At 35.7% G+C, this 18,781-nt stretch overlaps 1 protein-coding gene across 1 annotated transcript; it reads right to left on the bottom strand.

Moving 5' to 3' along the window:
• Positions 1-14,745: 14,745 nt before the first annotated feature.
• Positions 14,746-18,359, bottom strand: LOC107039313. Its single transcript, XM_015258868.1, has 2 exons — positions 18,180-18,359; positions 14,746-17,776 (listed from the first exon to the last, which is right to left on the bottom strand). Exon 2 carries the CDS (start codon positions 17,344-17,346, stop codon positions 15,964-15,966), a length of 1,383 nt encoding a protein of 460 aa, XP_015114354.1. The 5' UTR covers positions 17,347-17,776; positions 18,180-18,359; the 3' UTR covers positions 14,746-15,963.
• Between the last annotated feature and the right edge of the window lie 422 nt (positions 18,360-18,781).

The raw sequence follows: 18,781 nt of genomic DNA on the forward strand, positions 1-18,781 counted from the left end.
TGGAAGTGAGATGGAAATTTTACAGCTTGATTGAATTTTCTTTGGAACATGAATATTCAGAAACAAAATTACATAAATTTTCAATTATCCCTAAATTCTCGTGATTTTTCTGAATTTGCACAGAATAATTGAACTGAAAAATTAAGTATTTTATTAATTCCCAGATTATTTGAACAGAAAATCAATGGAATATTTGATTTTTCAATTAGAAGAGTTCCTGACATTTTAGCGGAGCTTGGATGCGAAAAAAATTTCTGGAATTTTGCGCGGGAAATTGAGACGAAAATTCTTGACAGTGTATTAATATTCAAAATTCGTCCGATTCCTCTAGGTCAATATTCGTTTCACTGTTTGTCTCTCTTTTTGCTCCAATATAGGGTGAAAAGGACCTAGAAATTAATTCCGCTCCACAATTGCTTGACTTGTTTGGTAATTTTTCTCCAACATTTTTCTAGGTATTCACTGTTAGGACATTTTCGAAATTTCATGGATAATATAGTAGTAATTCGTATGAAAGTTGCATTGAATTCGATTTAGGAGAAAAATAGTTATGAAATCTGAAATTTTAGGTAGAATTCAAGGAAATTCAGGAGTTTTCTGTGACAGTGAGACGGAAATTTCACAACTTGATTGAATTTTCAGTGGAACATGAATAGTCAGAAACATAATAACAAATTTTCAATTTTTTCCTGAATTTTCTCGGAACAATTGCACTGGAATATCAATTATTTTATTGAATTTCGGATTATTCGAACAGAAAATCCATGGAAGAATAAAAAGAATAATGATTATTACCACTGTATAGTTTGACACTTTGTACAGGAAAATCAATGGAATATTCGATTTTTCAATGACATGATTTCCTGGAATTTCAGTTCGATATCAAACATGATAAAAACTTTTCGGTTTTGACACGGAAAATTCTGTGAGAATTGAAATTTAAAACAAATCGTTCTGTCAATCGATGAATTACTGCGATTGATGTACTGACATCTTTAGTTGAAGTGAGCTGTTAACATTCAGCTGACTGCCCCCCAAAAATCCACGTGCCGGCTACCTTCTCGTTGACTCTTACCTGTATACATACACTATATGACGCACTCGCGTATAACCAGTTCTCCATGATTTGTCACTATTCCCGCACGATCCTGGCCCGCGATAATAAAGTGGCAATGGTTATGCTTGTTAGCGCCCCGACGAGTTAAAACCGAGCATTATATATCCCGAGTGATAATTTTCACCCGTGGGAATCATCAGATTCTCGTGTTTTAAATATGGAGATATATCTCTCATCGTGATATTATTTGTCCCGGGAAGTCATTCGTGTTGTGGATATGCGACTGGATTTCTTGAAAACTGGAAGAGTTGGATGATGATCATTTCAGCGGCTTCTCTCCTTTTTTTATGAGGAGAGAGATTGCTAGGTGGAATTTCTTGGAAATTACGGGGGCTTGGGAGTCAAGGTAGTGTGTGGATTTGAACAACGGTTGGCGACTAGAGAGGGGCAGGGAGGAGGGGATAAACTGCAACTGTTGTATCTGTCCTGCGTGGATCTTTGGTAGTTTGCAGAAAATGAAGAGTATCGAAATGTGATCTCTGGGGTTTACTGGAAATTTTCCAACCTTTTGAGAAATATATCGATGAATATAAATGCTTACTGAATAAAAATCTGATGATAAAATGAATTATTTCTGTTACTTTTCATGTGAACAGGAGAGAGATTTGAAGGCAATGGACGAGCGGATGAAATTGCTAAAGAAGCCCCAAAAGAAATCTATAATGATCCTTTCAGTGATTATAGACAGCTTTACAAGAAAGAATCAAAACAAAATACTATAAATTATCTCATTAAGCCCTCAAGGTACAAAGGAAAGCCATATTTTTCGAACTATCATACACGGAGACAAATATTCAATAAATGTACGTATCTTTTCCGTAATTCCGGAGCGAAATGTGGTTGTAGGAAATTTTACGGAACTGCCACGGAATTTTTCCAGAGCGTTCCATAATTTTTATCTGAATCTCCGGTGAAAAATTACGATACCGTCACTTTAATTTTCTGAGTCAATTCCGTAATCGGTGAGTGAATTGTGAGTTCCGTAATTTTTACTGACCATTTCTCTCCGTGTACTAAGAATAGCAAAACTTGGTATTATAATATTAACGATGAAAGAGAGTTTATAGTTTTTGTAGATAGATTGAGATCCAGTCACTATCACTTGCCAAGTTCATTGGCCCGTGTGGGAATAATCAATGACCCCAGATGAGTGTCGATACGATAAAAAGGATTTTAATCACATATGGCAATGTCCTCTGTTGTAGGAACATAGATCTAGTCTATATGTTAAGGGGTCTCCTCAGTAATTTTCGCCATAAAACATCGGAGCTGGTCACTCCTCAATCGAGTGACTCAGTGAATTCCAGAATCAGATGATTTCCTGTGATTTTCTGATGATTTCTGCGATTTCTCAATTGATTTTTGTGATTCCTCAATCAGCATTAGAAATCATGATTTCTTTTGATTTCCATGATTGCAAAAATGACGGTATGGGTAAACGTTTTTCTACTCAAAATAAGTGTATTAGAGTATCCTTGAGGGCAACTATCTCCTGAAAATGGCGATAGACAACAATAAGTCTCTAAAAAACATTTTTGTCGCTTCTCATTTTACAGTTCCCTGTAAAAACGGTAACGTGAGCTGTGTTGTTAATTTTTCTGCAATTTTGTTTGCAAAAAATCGGAAAAATAATAGATAGACGCCCTCCCTCAGGCTGCCCTCAATACTTGGTCAAAATTTCAACCATTGATATTGAATACAATCGGAGAAAAATGGGATGAAAAAATCACCATTTTGCGACCGCTTCCGTTACCCCTTAAGGGGTCTCCTCAGTAATTTTCACCATAACATCGGGACCGGTCACTCCTCAATCAAGTGACTTAGTGATTTCCAGAATCAGATGATTTCCTGTGATTTCCTGATGATTTCATGCCAAAATGATAGTAATTCTTATGAGAGTGACATTGAATCAAATTTAGGCGAAAAATGGTTATGAAATTCCAAATTTTGGGTAGGATTCAAGAAAATTCATGAGTTTTCAGTCGGAGTAAGACGGAAATTGTCCAACTTCATTCAATTTTCAATGAAACATGAATATTCAGAAACAAAATGACATAAATTTTCAGTTTTCCCTGAATTTGTCTGATTTTTCTGAATTTTCACACAATAACTGAATTACAAAATCAAATATTTTATCGTTTTTCAGATCATTCGAACATCAAACCCATGAAATATTTGATTTTTCAATGACAAGATTTCCTGAAATTTCAGTTGTAATTAAACACCATAAAAATTTACGGGATTTAACACGGAAAATTCAGACGAAAATTTTTAACACTGTACAATGCAATGCAGCTATAAATTTCAAAAACAAATATCATACAATAGAAAAGAAAATTAATTATGAATGAAATTTGTCAAATGGAAATGAATTAAAAAACGACAATGATTAATTCTTAACGTTGTGAGTACCACATGAATTGAGAATAGACTGTAGCTACGAAAAATATCTCTAGTGCATGGATCTTCACTTTGTTTTCATGAGGGTAAAGAGTATCGAAATGTGATCTTCAACGTTCACTTGGAAACGTTCACTCGTGCCTTCCAGAATAGCTATCGACGAATATATTAAATGGAGGTATTGAGAATCGTACCACGCCTGAGAAGAAAATCAAAGGAATAAATAAGATGAAATAAAAAAGAGGAAGTGAAGATCGTTTGGATTCCCATGGCGGATCGAGGCCCACCACCTCAGTGTATGCGTTTTGGTTGAGGGGAGAGCAGGGTGGGGAATTATATGTATCTCCGAGTGAGCATCGTAACGAATAGGGGGCATTAGTTAACAGGATATCAAAAGGATACAGCGGAGGCCACCGAGGAGGCAGTTGAGCATCTTGGAACCCCACCCATATAGAACGATATGCGATGCAGTTCGTAACAGTGTGGCTTGGGCGTCAAGAACGAGTATACATGGGGAAAACAACAATGCAACGAAACCGAGACTCCCGAGCCAGATATCATCCAGTTATAAATTGAAACACTGCTATGTTCTGGCATTATGATGTCTCTAATATGTCTTTTTACTTACTCTGGACCGGATGTTGGGGGATTTTTCATTTATGGTTAATCGTCAGTTTGTTGACCGATAAACATTACAATAGTATTTGAAAAGTATTCATTGTTAGAGAATTATTCGTGAAATTTTAAGTAAACAATTACAATTTTTTTCACAATGACGAATACACGTGAAATCTCTATATGTGGACGTCCGAATGAAAGGGGACCACGGGTTATATATGTTCTGATAATATTGATAACATTAAGCACATTTTGAGCCAAAAATGATCTTAATAGGGTCAAAAATGAACTCGTTGGAGAAGATGGAAAAACAATTTGACATTGGTGTAAGTGGGAGTTGCTGAGACAAAAACGTGAATATCTCGGAAACTAGAATCGACAAAGTGGTCCCTTTTCATGTGGACGTCCACTTATATGTTGCTATTGGTGAATGAATCAATTTCTTGAATATTCATTGATTTTCTAATTTGCAAATCCACACATCGATGGAAATACCTGATAATTGTAACAATACAGGCAATAATGTTTCTGAATTATCAATCTATTGCAATGTTAGATGAATGTAAAGTACTGCATTAAATTTTTAATATAAAATTTGTCGGTTAAATTTTTTTCATTTTCGATTGTTATTGTCACTTATTAAGGTATTATTTAATGAAATAACAGTTAATTATTATTTAATCCGGTTAATCATTCAGTTTTGGTATCTTTGAGAGGTAGACTGAAACTAAATTTCCATAGATGCACACTACACGCAGAAAAATGTTTTTTTAAAGGTGAAATAAAAATCTTGATTTGAAATTTTTTACTTAATTCACGAATATTTTTGCTATAAATGAATAAACTTCTTTACTTGTTCCAAGGAAAAGGATTCAATTATATTAAACAAACAATTTATTTATTTCAAATAAAATGTTTATTGAATTTGAAACAACAATTCATTTGTTTTAAGTAAATGATTTTTTTTAATCGACTAAACAATTTATCCATTTTACAAAAATGTATTTCAAAAATATTCGTGGGCTATGTGGAAAAAGGTCACATGAATTTAATGCAAGAAACGTGAAATCCGGACAATGTGAGCCATCTAGAATCGTTCTGATTCAATTATTCATTACACTTTTCACTTCAGTATATTCGACCTTCTGAAACGATCGTCTCCCTGATAATGAAACCATGAAACAGAAATTTCTCTCCCCCTTCCCCCTCTCTAAATATCTTACGTGATGCATATACAGCCCCTAATATTTACAGAATGCTTTTCATTCATTTTTTTTCGAGTTCATTGCCATCTCAAAGAGATAAGAAATTATTAGTAATAAATAAATATTAATTCAGTGCAAAGAAAAAATTTATTTGATTCCAGTAACAAATTTTCTTAATCTAAGAAAACTGTTTATTTAGTATAAATAAAGTATTTATTTGAATCAAATAAAAATTTATTAAAATAAAAACATTTATTTAATTTGAAAATAAACTTTATTCAATTCAAACAAACCACTGTTTTGGGTGTATGCAATGAAATCGAAATTCATTCAATCTGTAATTTAATCTTCTGATTTATTTGACCAATATCCCATTTGATTTCTCATAATGCAGTTAAAAACTTGAGGAATAATTTTCCCTCGACTTTTACTGGTTACGAACCCAAAATTTCACAAATTAATAAATTGAAAATGTTTAATTTTCTTCAGAAATGTAAAATTGCATATTATCTAGCGGGACAGTTTTCGTAACCGTTGAGTAAAATTATTACTCCTCAACTCCTTCAATCACGTATGAAAATCCCAGAGTTAATTGCCAATGAACACATCACCCAGTTGAGAAAAGTTACTCCCCGCTCAAAGCCCGAGTAATTTTCCAAAATATGTAAAAGGGCAAATGCTCACCTACACGTGCACACGCAAGAGTTTCCCTAACGGGGGAACGAGGGGAGATAGAGAGGGATGGAGTGTAGTACATCATGACGACAAAATTATTCAAAATCCACGGCGTTCACTCGCGACCGTCCGAGATACATAACTTTTGCCATGCCATGGCAACCAGCACCGAGTGTCTGATGCTGCTGGGCCCACCTACACACGAAAAAGCCCATCGTCCAGATACCTGAATGTACACTTTGCACACTCCATGTGGGTGAGACAGATAGAGGGAGATGGCCATAGTGCTCGGGATGTTTAACATAACACGGGCAATCATTTATGCGTTGCGAAGCACTGGGATACATAGTGAAACCCATAATTCAGTCGACAGTGGGTAGAAGCTCCAGATTGAGCCGAAAAGTTGGTTAAAACAATATCCCAAAAACAATGTTGAGAAAATGAAGTGAGTGTTTTCCTCCATCCCTAATTCCGTGATTTATTGGCATCATCCATCGGTTTGATTTCAATGATAAAAAATGGAGGAAGCATGGCGGGATGTATCGAGAGGGTTAGTGTACACTCATGGACCCCCCATCGTGCTACAAAGGCGGACCCCACGACAGTAGCCGTGTACGCATGGGTTAGACAATGCCCAGCGCATTAATACACTTCATATTAGCCCATTTTAATGCGTGTTCACCGGCCATTGTGAATGAGCGACACTGTTTATCACCGACCCCCATGCGTATTCCCTCCTCGACCACCCTCTTCTCTTTTCCACTCTTGCTCTTTTTTCTTCCTCTTCTACCCCCCGGGGTCGGGGACCGCATTTGTCTCCGGGAGCACACCACTGTGATATCGTCAAGGATACTGAGACTCACGTTCCTGGAACTTGCTTGGGAATTAATCAATAAAAGGATGTGTGGGGATTAATATTCGAGGAAAATTGAAATGGAATGTTGCAGTGTTTCTGGGGCTATTTTGGTATTGGATTGAAGTCCAAGCGTTGAAGGTACCACAGAGAAAAAACGTTGGGAGGTTAAAAAACATGTCGCTTATTTTCAGTGATCCAACGCCAATTTTTAGGAATCTATCACCACATTTCAGTGATTGAAATCACTGGTCACACTGTTGGAAATTTTCGTCTGAATTTCTCTGTGAAGTAACGAAAATTTTTNCAGTGATCCAACGCCAATTTTTAGGAATCTATCACCACATTTCAGTGATTGAAATCACTGGTCACACTGTTGGAAATTTTCGTCTGAATTTCTCTGCGAAGTAACGAAAATTTTTATTGTGTTCAAGTTTCACTGAAATTTCAGGAAATCTTGTCATTGAAAAATCAAATTTCATTGACGTTCTGTTCAGATGATTTGGAAATTAATAAAAGAATTGATTTTCAGTTCAATTATTTTGTGAAAATTCAGGAAAATTCAGGGAAAATTGGAAAATTGATGTCATTTTGTTTCTGAATTTACCTGTTCCACAGAAAATTCAACCAATGTGAAATTTCCGGCTCACTCCCACTGAAAATTTATAAATTTCCGTGAATTCTACTTAAAAGTTGAAATTTCATAACCATTTCTTCCCTAAATCGAATTCAATGTTACTCTCATGAGATTTCAAGTGAAAAAGCTTGAAATTTTCAACAACGACAAACTTACATGAATATTCTGTATATTTCTTTACTGAAGAGTCAGTTAATTTCTTGTTTATACAAGTAATTCTCGATTTTCAGGTCCATATGGCACTGAAAAACCTTGAAAATTTTGAAAATTCAGGCAATTACTTGTCTGAATTTACAATCTATTCAAAATTGAATTGTATGTGATGTTCAATTTTCACGATGAGTTTGGAAATTCAAGCTTTCATTGAAAAATCAATGATTGCTTAACATGAAAAATCCAATTTTTTTTTTAATTTTGAAGATGAATGAGACATTTAGGAATTAAATTCAAACGCTGTGACTGAAATTTCAAATAATTTCTAACAGTGGAATAGTGTTGCCCACTGAGTAGTACAAGCACAGCCTCCCCTACATATTATAAATATGCACCGGAAAACAATGCACTGAAATGGGTCGAATCGATAATAGCTGTCACAAAAAATTACAAATCAAATTTATTTTTAACAAAAGGGATATAATGACCTCACACTCTTCATTAATCTCATTAACCATCTGAATCAATGCATTTGTGCCTCAACCGTGAGATAAAGAATTAATTAATTCATCCTTTGACTTACAGGACCGAGAACGAGATTATCATCTTGGCTAGATACCCATCGTATTACAATCAGAAACAAATTGCGAGAAAACGAAGACCTTCTCCATGTGCGTCATGAAATAACTGTTGGTCTTTTTGGTCCTTTTGAACTCCCCTCAATGTCAGATTTCGATGGCAATCACACTGGAGGTAATAAAGAATAGATAAAGGCCGTGAGGAACGGGCTGATGAGGAAGATTGTGACGAAACGGAGACAACAGAATGAGCAGAGGGAAAAAGAAGATGTAGAGATGGAGTACGATGATGGTGACGGAGGACAAATATAGTTTGTCAGCCGAAGGACGGCTTTGCACACCCTCGCCTCCAACGCCAATTGTATTTCTGGCATCGAACGTACGAATCACTGAACTGCTTTCTGACGATGACATTACACTTGTGAGTCATATGCACCAGAAATATTCCCGATAATTGGTCCTGAGTACAATCTCTCAATTCATTGTCTGAGATCGTGGAATGCGAACGATCATCGACCTCGACAGAATTCTATTTAGAATGGTTAGATCCAAATAAAGAGTGTTGCACAGTTTCATACTTTTTTTAGTCTTTCGGATTTTCGGTGCTGGTCTTTTTGCGAGTCTGAGCTGCACCCTGGCGTCACGAATTGGCGACACCCCGTCCCTCCCACGCTGATATCATGCGACAGTGGATGACTGGTGTATGCAGAACGATACAATGGGCGAAACCCTTAGGGGGAATCAGTTATATTTATGTATTGTTGGTGGACATGAAAGCGAGGCCAGTAACGACCCAATGTGAATGGGCCTGTGTCATTTTAGTATTTCATCGGGCAGGCATTTCCACATAATAATATACCACAATAAATATAATGTGTAGTTTTTACTTTTGGTTTTCATCTGAAATACGTCACTTTTCCATTTCGAATGAAGACATCAGTGTGAGAAGTGATCAGACGCTCTCTGCTATTTACCAATTCCACCGAAAGGGAGAAAACAAAGAGGATCTACGTATTTGCAAAACAAAGGAATAGCCGACAAATAAACCGCAGATATTCAAGTTGGATTATAATTTGTGAATTGGTAAAAGGCGGTGAGGAAGACATACACACAGAAACTGAAGCGAAATGGTTCAGTCGAATGCTGCCAGAATATTAATGTAATGCGTTCGACTCGGAACAAATTGCCTTTGCTGTCTTTGTCATTGTGCCAATCCAGCCAGCGTTGAGTTGTTTTTTGTATTTCGTAAGATATACGGGAACCTGAGAAATCTATTCAGTGCTTTCACTCAGTATTTATGAAATCCTGGAAGTCGGAGAAACTTGTCTTGATAATTTGATCGAGTACTCGATTGGTTGTAAATTATAATTAGAGTCTGGCGAATAGTTGAAAGGATTTCTAATCATTTTGCAAAAAAACTCACTATGTCGTTCTTCTGCACTTATGAAAATTTAATCCTTTATCCGAGGATTCACTGTGGGATCATTTTCTCGGCTCTGTAGACATTGCAAATATCTGTACAAGAGATCGAGACGAAGGTGAGGAGAATGATCCTGGTGTCATAGGTCGAATGAACCGGGATCAGTAATGCAGCGGATGTTTGCCGACCTGTTAATAATGCCGGGTTTACACGGTAAGGTTATTAGTGATAGCAAACACTTTAAATTGTACAACCTTGAAATACAGAGTTTCATCAATAGAAAATCCTCATCCCTTCTACAGTCCAATCTTCGTATAAGGTACCACAGGGACTGTAGGGGAATAAAATTCCGAGAATTACGTATCCCCCACTTTACTTGCGCTCAGAGTGGAAAATATTTTGATTTGATATTCTTCGTACAAGATACTATTATAGAAGATTTTCATTTTTATGCTCATTTGAGTAGGATTCCTGATGGGAAACACGAATGCTTGATTAGAAGATATTGTTCCTAAGAAGAATAAGTTAGTTTATTAAGGATGTTTAGCCAGTGTCGGTAAATTGTCGGTAAATGTTTTTTTTTCATGTTCAAGGAAAATTCTGTAATTTTTTCGGCTGACAGCAGAACATATAAAACCAATTTTTATAACGTTGAAAAAAAATTAATCGCAATATTCTCGGCAGAAATGAATAAACTAATTTTTTCTTATACACGGGCTCTTATGAAATTTATGTTCAAATTGATAATTCACATACTAGAAGACTAAAAATAGAAATAAAAATAGAAGGTAATGTGTAAAATCATACTGAATCCAATGGCCAGAGAAAAATCTGGGGTACCCGGGCAAAAAGAGGAAATATTTGAATGATTCTATCCCATATAAGCGCATGTTAGCGCATGCATTTGGTGCATTTTGTCTATTTTATTTCTAAATAATGAACATGGGTTGATGGATTGAAATTTGTATCAAAGTGAAGGGAATATCTTCATCTCTCAGTTAGAAAAAAATCAAATTTTTTTTAAGTACTCGCGATTTTAGATAAACATCCTAAATAGGGGCCTGCGAGGCAAAATTGAGACTTTCATTGACATTTTGGTTTTCATAAAAATTGGGTGAAATTTTGTTTTCTTTTGTCTATCTATCCATCCAAAAAATTAACGTAAAACACATGGTGCAATGCGTGTAAAAATTACATATTTTACCAAGTTTTATGACCGATGCGTTTAATTTTTTTTATTAACTGTAACGAGTGCCCATTCGTTTTGAAATTCAATTGATGTGCAATTAAATTCTAGATCCTAGATGCATATATTTCCAGTAATTTCTGCAGTATTTTGACTCCATTCCCACTCAATTCTAGCCCCTTTGTCGAGTATCTTGTACGGAGAATGTGAAACGAAAAACATTCAAGCCAGAAAGTGGGGGTATCACTCGGCACGGATTCAGGCCTAGTATCTTGTGCGGAGACTAAACTGTAATTCTAATTATTTCTCTATGTATGGGAAATATATGGCGTTTTAGGATGAAATGAATGGATCACATTAATTACACCCAGAAAAATGATTTATTTGAATCAAATAAAGGAGTTTATTTGAATGAAATAAATAAGTGTATTTAAATGGTAAAAAAAATTCTTTTTTCAAATTAAATAAATTAATTGATTCGAAGTTTTGTTTATATTTAACAATTTATCAAAATATTTCACTTTTTCTACCAAGATTTACTTCTTTCTGATAGGAAAACCATTCCATATAATTTATTGAAGAAGAGACATTCGAAACGCTTGAATAATTTTTAGTTTCTCAGCAGAATAGTTGCGACTAGAATCACTCGGTTTTTCAGTGCAATCACTATTCTCCGCAACTAATATTTCACTCAATATCTCTCTGTTACGTTAATTCCTTATTTTTTTACGACATTATAAAACGAATGAAGTTTTGATAAGATTGTTTGTTTGAGAAGTTATTAATGGAAAGATGAAGGATCCAGATAACACAAACATTCATCATCTGTCGTTATCGTTTTTCCTATCTCCACACAGAAAAAATACATGTATAGCATAACCACGTCCTCCCTACCGGTCGGGAAGTTAAAAGTCACTATGTGAATATACTAATCGAGAAGCATACTAGAACACTTTAAAATTTGATTTATTTGAACCGAATTTGTACTCGTGGCAAATTCAATTTTACTTTTATGCTTCCACTTTCTACTATACTCACCCAATTTTTACTGCGCTGAACAGTAGATTTTAGAGCGTGGCAGGTATGATGCTGCATTAAATTTTCCCATACTAAAATTTGCTATGTTCCTATAGTAAAAAATAGTTTTATTTCCTTTCCATGTGGAAAATGAGAACTGGTACAAATAATTGGAATTTTTTCTGTTTTGACTTGCCACCGATGTCATAACCACCTTGGAATTGAATGGTATCACTGCAAAATTGATGCCCAGGTTAAGAAAAGGCTGTGTATCCAGCGACTGCAATCCACATCAAATTATATACAATTTTCAATCATTTGTACATTGTTTGATGTAAGTCGCTTGTCTGTTTGGAGGTTTTGTTTCAATTCAAAATTCAAGAAACAGAAATATGAAGTTGGTCATTAACACCCGGAAGTTGCCAAAAGACTATTCTATTCTATTCGCTGTCACAATTAAACTCGATACAAGTTTCGAAAAAATTTATTCCTCTCGATACATGACAGATATTGATGATTATTTTTCCCAATCGGATTTCGACCAATCAAAGCGCAGTATTTGAGGCTACCCGACAGTTTTATTTCGGATATTTCCTCCTAGCTGTTGAATATTTTGCAGTAGTACTTCTTTTTTTTTACCTGAATATTTCGCAGTAGCTCTTCAGTTTTTCGGCTCATTTCAGATAGAATCTTATATTTGACAGTCTATGGAAATCGGGTTATTCTATTAACATAATTTGTTGAAATCTTCCCCAATTTACCGCCTGATGTTGTCCACTGCACTCTGCTTGGCCAAAATCCGAGTGGGAAAAATATTCCGAGAAATACCCCTCGAGATTCAAAATGAATCGGGTATTTCCCTCAAGCTCCCCGGCAAACAAACCATCGTGCCATGTTTTGCAGAAAAATCCTTTAGCTATCGGGAAATACCCGATAATTTTGAAGCTTTTAGGGTATTACAACTGAAAATCTGTGTTAAATCATGTGTCGAGAGAAATTCGGATCTTTTCTCGCACTCCAAAGAAAAACGGAAGTCAAATCAAGTTAAAGTGAAATCCTAAATTTTTGACAACATTTGACAATTATTATTCAAAATTTTATGACAGATTCAGAATTTTCTCCCATTTTGCATGAAAAATGATATCTACATTAGGTATCGGAAGAAATAATGCTCTTTTCTACATCTCGGGAGCAAAATGTGACCTGAATCAAGTCCAAAAACAATACTCATTTCCTCCCACACTTTGGAATTATTTATAAAAATTGAGGAGCAAATTTCACAATATTATCAATATATTTTAATCGTAACTACGCTACATTATCAATACAATACGGATAGCGATATGAATGTCGCAATTATTGCAAATCTAGAAGGAACAAATGCATGGTATATTTGAATAAAGAAATAATGAGTATGCGATGATTTTATTCTCATGGAATAATATATTCAACGAATTTAAGAAAGAGTCAAGAAAATCGATCGGAGAATAATAACTACGTTCATGACGAGAAGCAGAATTAATACACTAATTAGTAATCTGAGAAGCAACATCTCACTACACTCAATGTTTTCATATAGGAAATAAGTTCCTAGGATCAATAAATGTGTAGTAACCGACACTAAAACTTAAATTACGAGGTCATTGAACATTATTTATTCAAGTAGTCATTTGGATTCGTCACAAAGAATTAATCAATCAAAAATCATCTACTCTTCAACGGTCAAATATGATGCATCATCCAGATTTATCCTCGTGAATTTCCGTTCATCACAAATATCAAAATTTGATCCTAAAATTTATTCATCTCGCACATTACCCATTCATTGACAAATATTCAGTAATAGTTCGACTCAATATAATTTAATAAATAAAAAAAAGTTTCATTTTTTTTCTTTACATGAATCCGTAGAAATGAGGAATGTAAAAAAAAATTCAAAATGCCTAAATTAATATGACAAGAACACTCAAACTATCGAGAAAAGCCCTCATCCTCCACCACAATCAAACTCTTTTTTTTATCGTTATTTTACATCGCTTCGACCCGGTTAGGGTCTACTGCGATGATGATCAAGACTTTAAATGGTTAGATCGCACCATTCTACCCGGCCGAGATTTGAACTCGGAATCTTTCGCATGTGAGGCCACGAACTTACCCACTGTGCGAAGCCACCGGGGTTACAGTCAAACTCTGCAAAATTCAGTATTTTGATTGAAGAAAATGTGTCTACTTATCTTATATACGTTGACTGCAGTTCAAAAAAATATAATGAAACATGCACGTGTACTTTGTGCAATTTTATTTGAAATTTTGGCATCCCAATGGGTATAGAAATACTGAGAGAGGTTTACGTGGTGCCGGCCTGGAGGAAAGAGAGCGATCCTAGTAGAAATTTCATTGCGTGGAAACGTCGTGGCGTAAATTAGCGCGGAGCATTGCCTTCCGCGGCGAGGTACCTCACAAAGGTACGCAGCGGGGTCGGTGAGACAGGGCTGCGCGAAGTTTATGCGAGATGGACTTATGGGCGCTATCTGTGTCAGCCCTAACCTCAAGTCCTGTTAATTAAGAATTCACAAACTTCAGATTATGCGTATTAATTCAAATCAATTATTGAAAGATTAACGATTTATTAGTGAATAATAATCGCTCGAAACTAATTGATGATTATTATTGTCGATAAAATGAAAAAATGGCAGTGCACCGCGTCAGTGTCGCCTAGGGTTCCAGCGGTGACCTAGCCGCGGAGTACGGCAGCGCGCTCCGTGCGTGAACGTTACTGCAACAGCCAATGTCGTAGAGCCTCCCACAATTTCTACGAGGAGGTGTCGTTCGTTTGATATTGTACGGGGAAAATTCAATTTTCGTTCCCGTGTGTTGGAATGGTCGAATGTGTTAATTCAGTCCTAAATCACAAAATTTGCACTGAACGCCAAGTTTATTCTGTTAAAGTTTTCCAAATATATACAAAGGTTGAGATTAGACTAAATAATATATTAATGGATCGGACTTGTTAAAATTATTTTGTTCGAACGAAAGATTGGAATGGACTATATTTGGAAAGTGACAGAGTACCGATGTGTACTCTCTCGCAATTGAGATTGGAACTAATTTACAATTTGACAGCGGTGTACTTGTATGCTAAATGGCACAAGTAATGCCGAACCAATGCGATTATTTCCATGGCTAATGGGCGAGGAAAAGGGGAGGAAGATGGCGAGGGTCCACAGGTAATTAATTTTTATTGGGGATGGCGATGGATTGTCACAGTGACGAGGATTAGTGACCTGAAGGACTATTGCGGATTGACAAAGGGATCGGAAATGATCCAGACACTATTATGAAGGGAAAAATGAGGTATTATGAATACTGATGTGGAGAACATGCTCTCTAAATACAATAAGCAATAAAAGTGCACGATTAAGTCGCGTCAAAAAATAATAAAATGTATAAAAGGAAATATTCCTAATTGCGAGGACCTACGTTGCTCTTTTAAGAATAAGAAAATGTACAAAGAACATATTGCTAATTGCTGTGGACTACGTGGATTCTATCTTCTATCGAATATTGAAAACGGAAAAATTTGGAATATTGGATTTTTCTCTAGATTTTCTCTTTTATGATGGTACAGAACAGATACCTCAAAGCCGATCGTCATATATCATGTAGGTATTTAGACGGCATTTGATTTCTCTAATGTCTTTATTTCTCCTTAAATTGGCTTCATCCTACTCTGATAATTATTTCTCTTCTGTCGATAAAATCATTTATCCTACAAGTATCTTCTAAAAAAATATCTCATTTGGAATGTTATTCATTGGAAGAGGGTAACAAGATTTTTCAATCGGAGTACGAAAAAGTAGTTATTGACGTGTGGAAGATTTGCAGTACTCGTCGAAGGCATATGATGAGAAACATCTACTTATCGTCGAATATTATTTCTACATCTTCATCAGTCATGTGTGATCGACTGTTCTCTACACTAAACATCAGCTTGATCATGTCCTGAGATGGCTTCAAATTACCATATCCTCCTTTAGATGTTATATACTGGTCAGCGAGAACAAATCCTCGAATCATAGGCAGGTGATCCAATATTTGGGTGGACTAGTTTCGAGTGTTGATTTTCACTTGATTTATTTTCACAAAAGTTTTTTCGGAATCATAATTTGAAAGAGGAAGAGATAGAATTTCCAGAGCAGTCGTCGCTAAATTGTGAAACGGATATTGGTCTCTACTTTTGTGTTCGAGTAATCTTCCCCAGAAAGCATATATTGGCACTTGATCGAGGTGTTCATAATCTACGTAAGATCGTAATTGATTCCACTCTGTGTCCACTGTCTCATATAATTGTTTAGCGCAAATTCTTGGTAATGTAGAGAGCAGTCGCTGGAGCGTCGACGGTCTGTTGTACATCGACTTCGATAATGCGTTTTTCGGATGTAATACTTTTAGGTGCACCATCGTTGAAACACCAAAATCATAACGTTTTCTCATTTCATTACACGCTTTAATGAGGAAATTCCGACAATTCTTGTAGAAACGATCCAGTGAAAGGTTCTGCAACTCGACTGCAGCCCGCAAATACTCTAGAAAATCAGTCCCTAAAAACATTTCAGAGTTGGGAAGGAATTCATTCTCATTCTGCGGGTCAATGTCTTTCAGCTCTACGGAATCCAAGTAGTTGGCTTTCATATAATAACTAAGAAGGCTCTTATATGTTTGGGTCATCTCTCGGTGAACATCAGCGATAATAACTATCTTTGACCGAAAGTATTCATTGGTTTGCTCAAATTGCGGCAAGATCCAACTTAGAAATAAGAAAAATAATTTGTAGCGTGGATTTTGGAGAATTTCATCGATCCTTTCTGCAGGCCTTCGAGGAGGTTCAGACTTCTTCTCATGAAAATACGATTGTAGGTAATCCCACTGCTCAATAATTCTTTCAACTATCGGTGGTACCGATAGCCAAAATGTTTGAGAAGGATGCATTTTAGGTAACTCAGTATGTGGAAATATTTTCAATTTTACATCTTCGAAGCTCATGATGGTTCGTATCGCATCCTCCAGTGAATCAGACAATTCTTTGCAGGCTTCATTAACACATAATTGTAGTGACTGGCAAATACATCGAGATAGTGTAATACCCGGAAAGTGTCTTTCAAAAAAACTTGCAAGTGAATTTGGTCCATACATCATTATATGGCCTCCATCTGATGCGAAACCAATCAAATTGTCATCTGGAATCTTTCTCTTAGTGAAACTAGAATGTATTTTATGGAAGAAATTTTCAACATTCTCAGGAGTAATGTTCCCTGAATCAGGAATAGCGATCAAATCCCAAAATTTGCTCACGATACCTTTTTGATCTTTATCAAAATATTTCACCAATAAGCAGCAACTTCGCCAGTGAGAGATATCGGCTACTATGCTAAACTTGGTTTTAGATAATTTACTATAGTTGACATCTCTCTGTTTGCCCAATAACATCCTTGACAATACTTCTGTCTCCCATTGCCCCAATCCCTAAAGCTTCGCAAATTTCGGAGTCCGGAAAATGGTTTTCCAACAGAATTAGTGAAAGATTCCTCATCTTGAAAAGTATATTGTGTTCAACGCAGAGTGCTGCTACCTTGATCTGATAACTTTTGACAGATTCAACTTGCTTCATTACTTCACAAAATTTGCGAAAATGTTGGTCACATTCTACATGGCTCCATAAATACCTTTCACTTGCAAATTGTTTCTTACATATAACACATTTGTCTGTAGGATCTTGTCTAATTTTTTTCAGGGACTTCTGATATTTTTGTTTTTCCCAAGTATCAGTATCAGTGAATCTTACAGAGTTCATGTAATATTCTTTCTCCAACAGAGCGAGAGTTCTGAATGGTTCATCGCCATGTTTTCGTTTTACACACTGAAAAAAATTATTAAGCCAATGAAAATGGTGATATAATTATGACGCAAAATGACGAAATTAAACTGGCATCACAAATTCATCGGAGTAAGAACTTTTATCAAAATTATCTTCCCGTCATTAACGGAAAATTTAATTGACTTTTCTCAAGTGATTTGTTTTTATCAAACAGATTGTGTTGATGTTACATTGACTGTTATCAAAGAAAGAACCGGGATTTGAGTGGTGGGGAGAACAAGTGTAAGTAAGGATTTCAGTAGAGTGGGGGTATAAGCCGAAGTGACTTCTTCGACAAGAACAACTTTACCACTTGGTTCACGCGTGATATGTTTCAAGTGTCTGAAGATGATAAATTCCTGATAATGCATGAACGTTATTGATATCATAAATCAAGAATCCTTACTGAGGATGTGGATGGTGATGGTTCTCTCTTGGGCATCATCTTGGACTGAGCCTTCACTCAACATTTACTCTTGCTGCACTTTTCAGATCAAGCAAAGTTTACAATAATGGAATAATACGCAACGAGAATTCCATAGAATACATATGAGCAAGTCATTCAAGACGCTGCCGATAGTTTCACAGAGAGATCGGTAACAGACTGCCTCGATTTATCGATCGACTCTACCATCCCGTTCGGACTGTTATCAGTTGACAGCGGATTATTATATCGTATCAATTGCACTATCTGAAAAATCGGTGTATCTAAAGGAATTGCGCATTTGAATCAAAAACAACTGTTCATTTGAAATTTCCTATTGATTAAAAAATATTTTTGTTGGAAATTGCGAAACTCGTTCATTTATTTCAAGAAACGTGTTTCATTTATAAATACGTAGAATTAATTACTTCATATTTTCTATAAATTTGGAATGCATAAGGGTCGATTGCACCAAGTCCTGTTAACCAAACAAATCATTAGAATAAATTGATGTTTATTTCCCAGTTAGACAATTTTAGGAATTCGTCGTAGAATGCTTTCATTCAGCCAGACGGTTATTAATA

Source organism: Diachasma alloeum, unplaced genomic scaffold, assembly GCF_001412515.2.
Source record: "Diachasma alloeum isolate Michigan unplaced genomic scaffold, Dall2.0 Dall_scaffold_00296, whole genome shotgun sequence".
NCBI classification, from domain to species: Eukaryota; Metazoa; Arthropoda; class Insecta; order Hymenoptera; family Braconidae; genus Diachasma; species Diachasma alloeum.

Coding starts and splice junctions, on each gene's coding strand:
- LOC107039313 (XM_015258868.1), bottom strand. CDS start 17,346: ATGTTATTGGGCAAACAGAGAGATGTCAACTATAGTAAATTATCTAAA.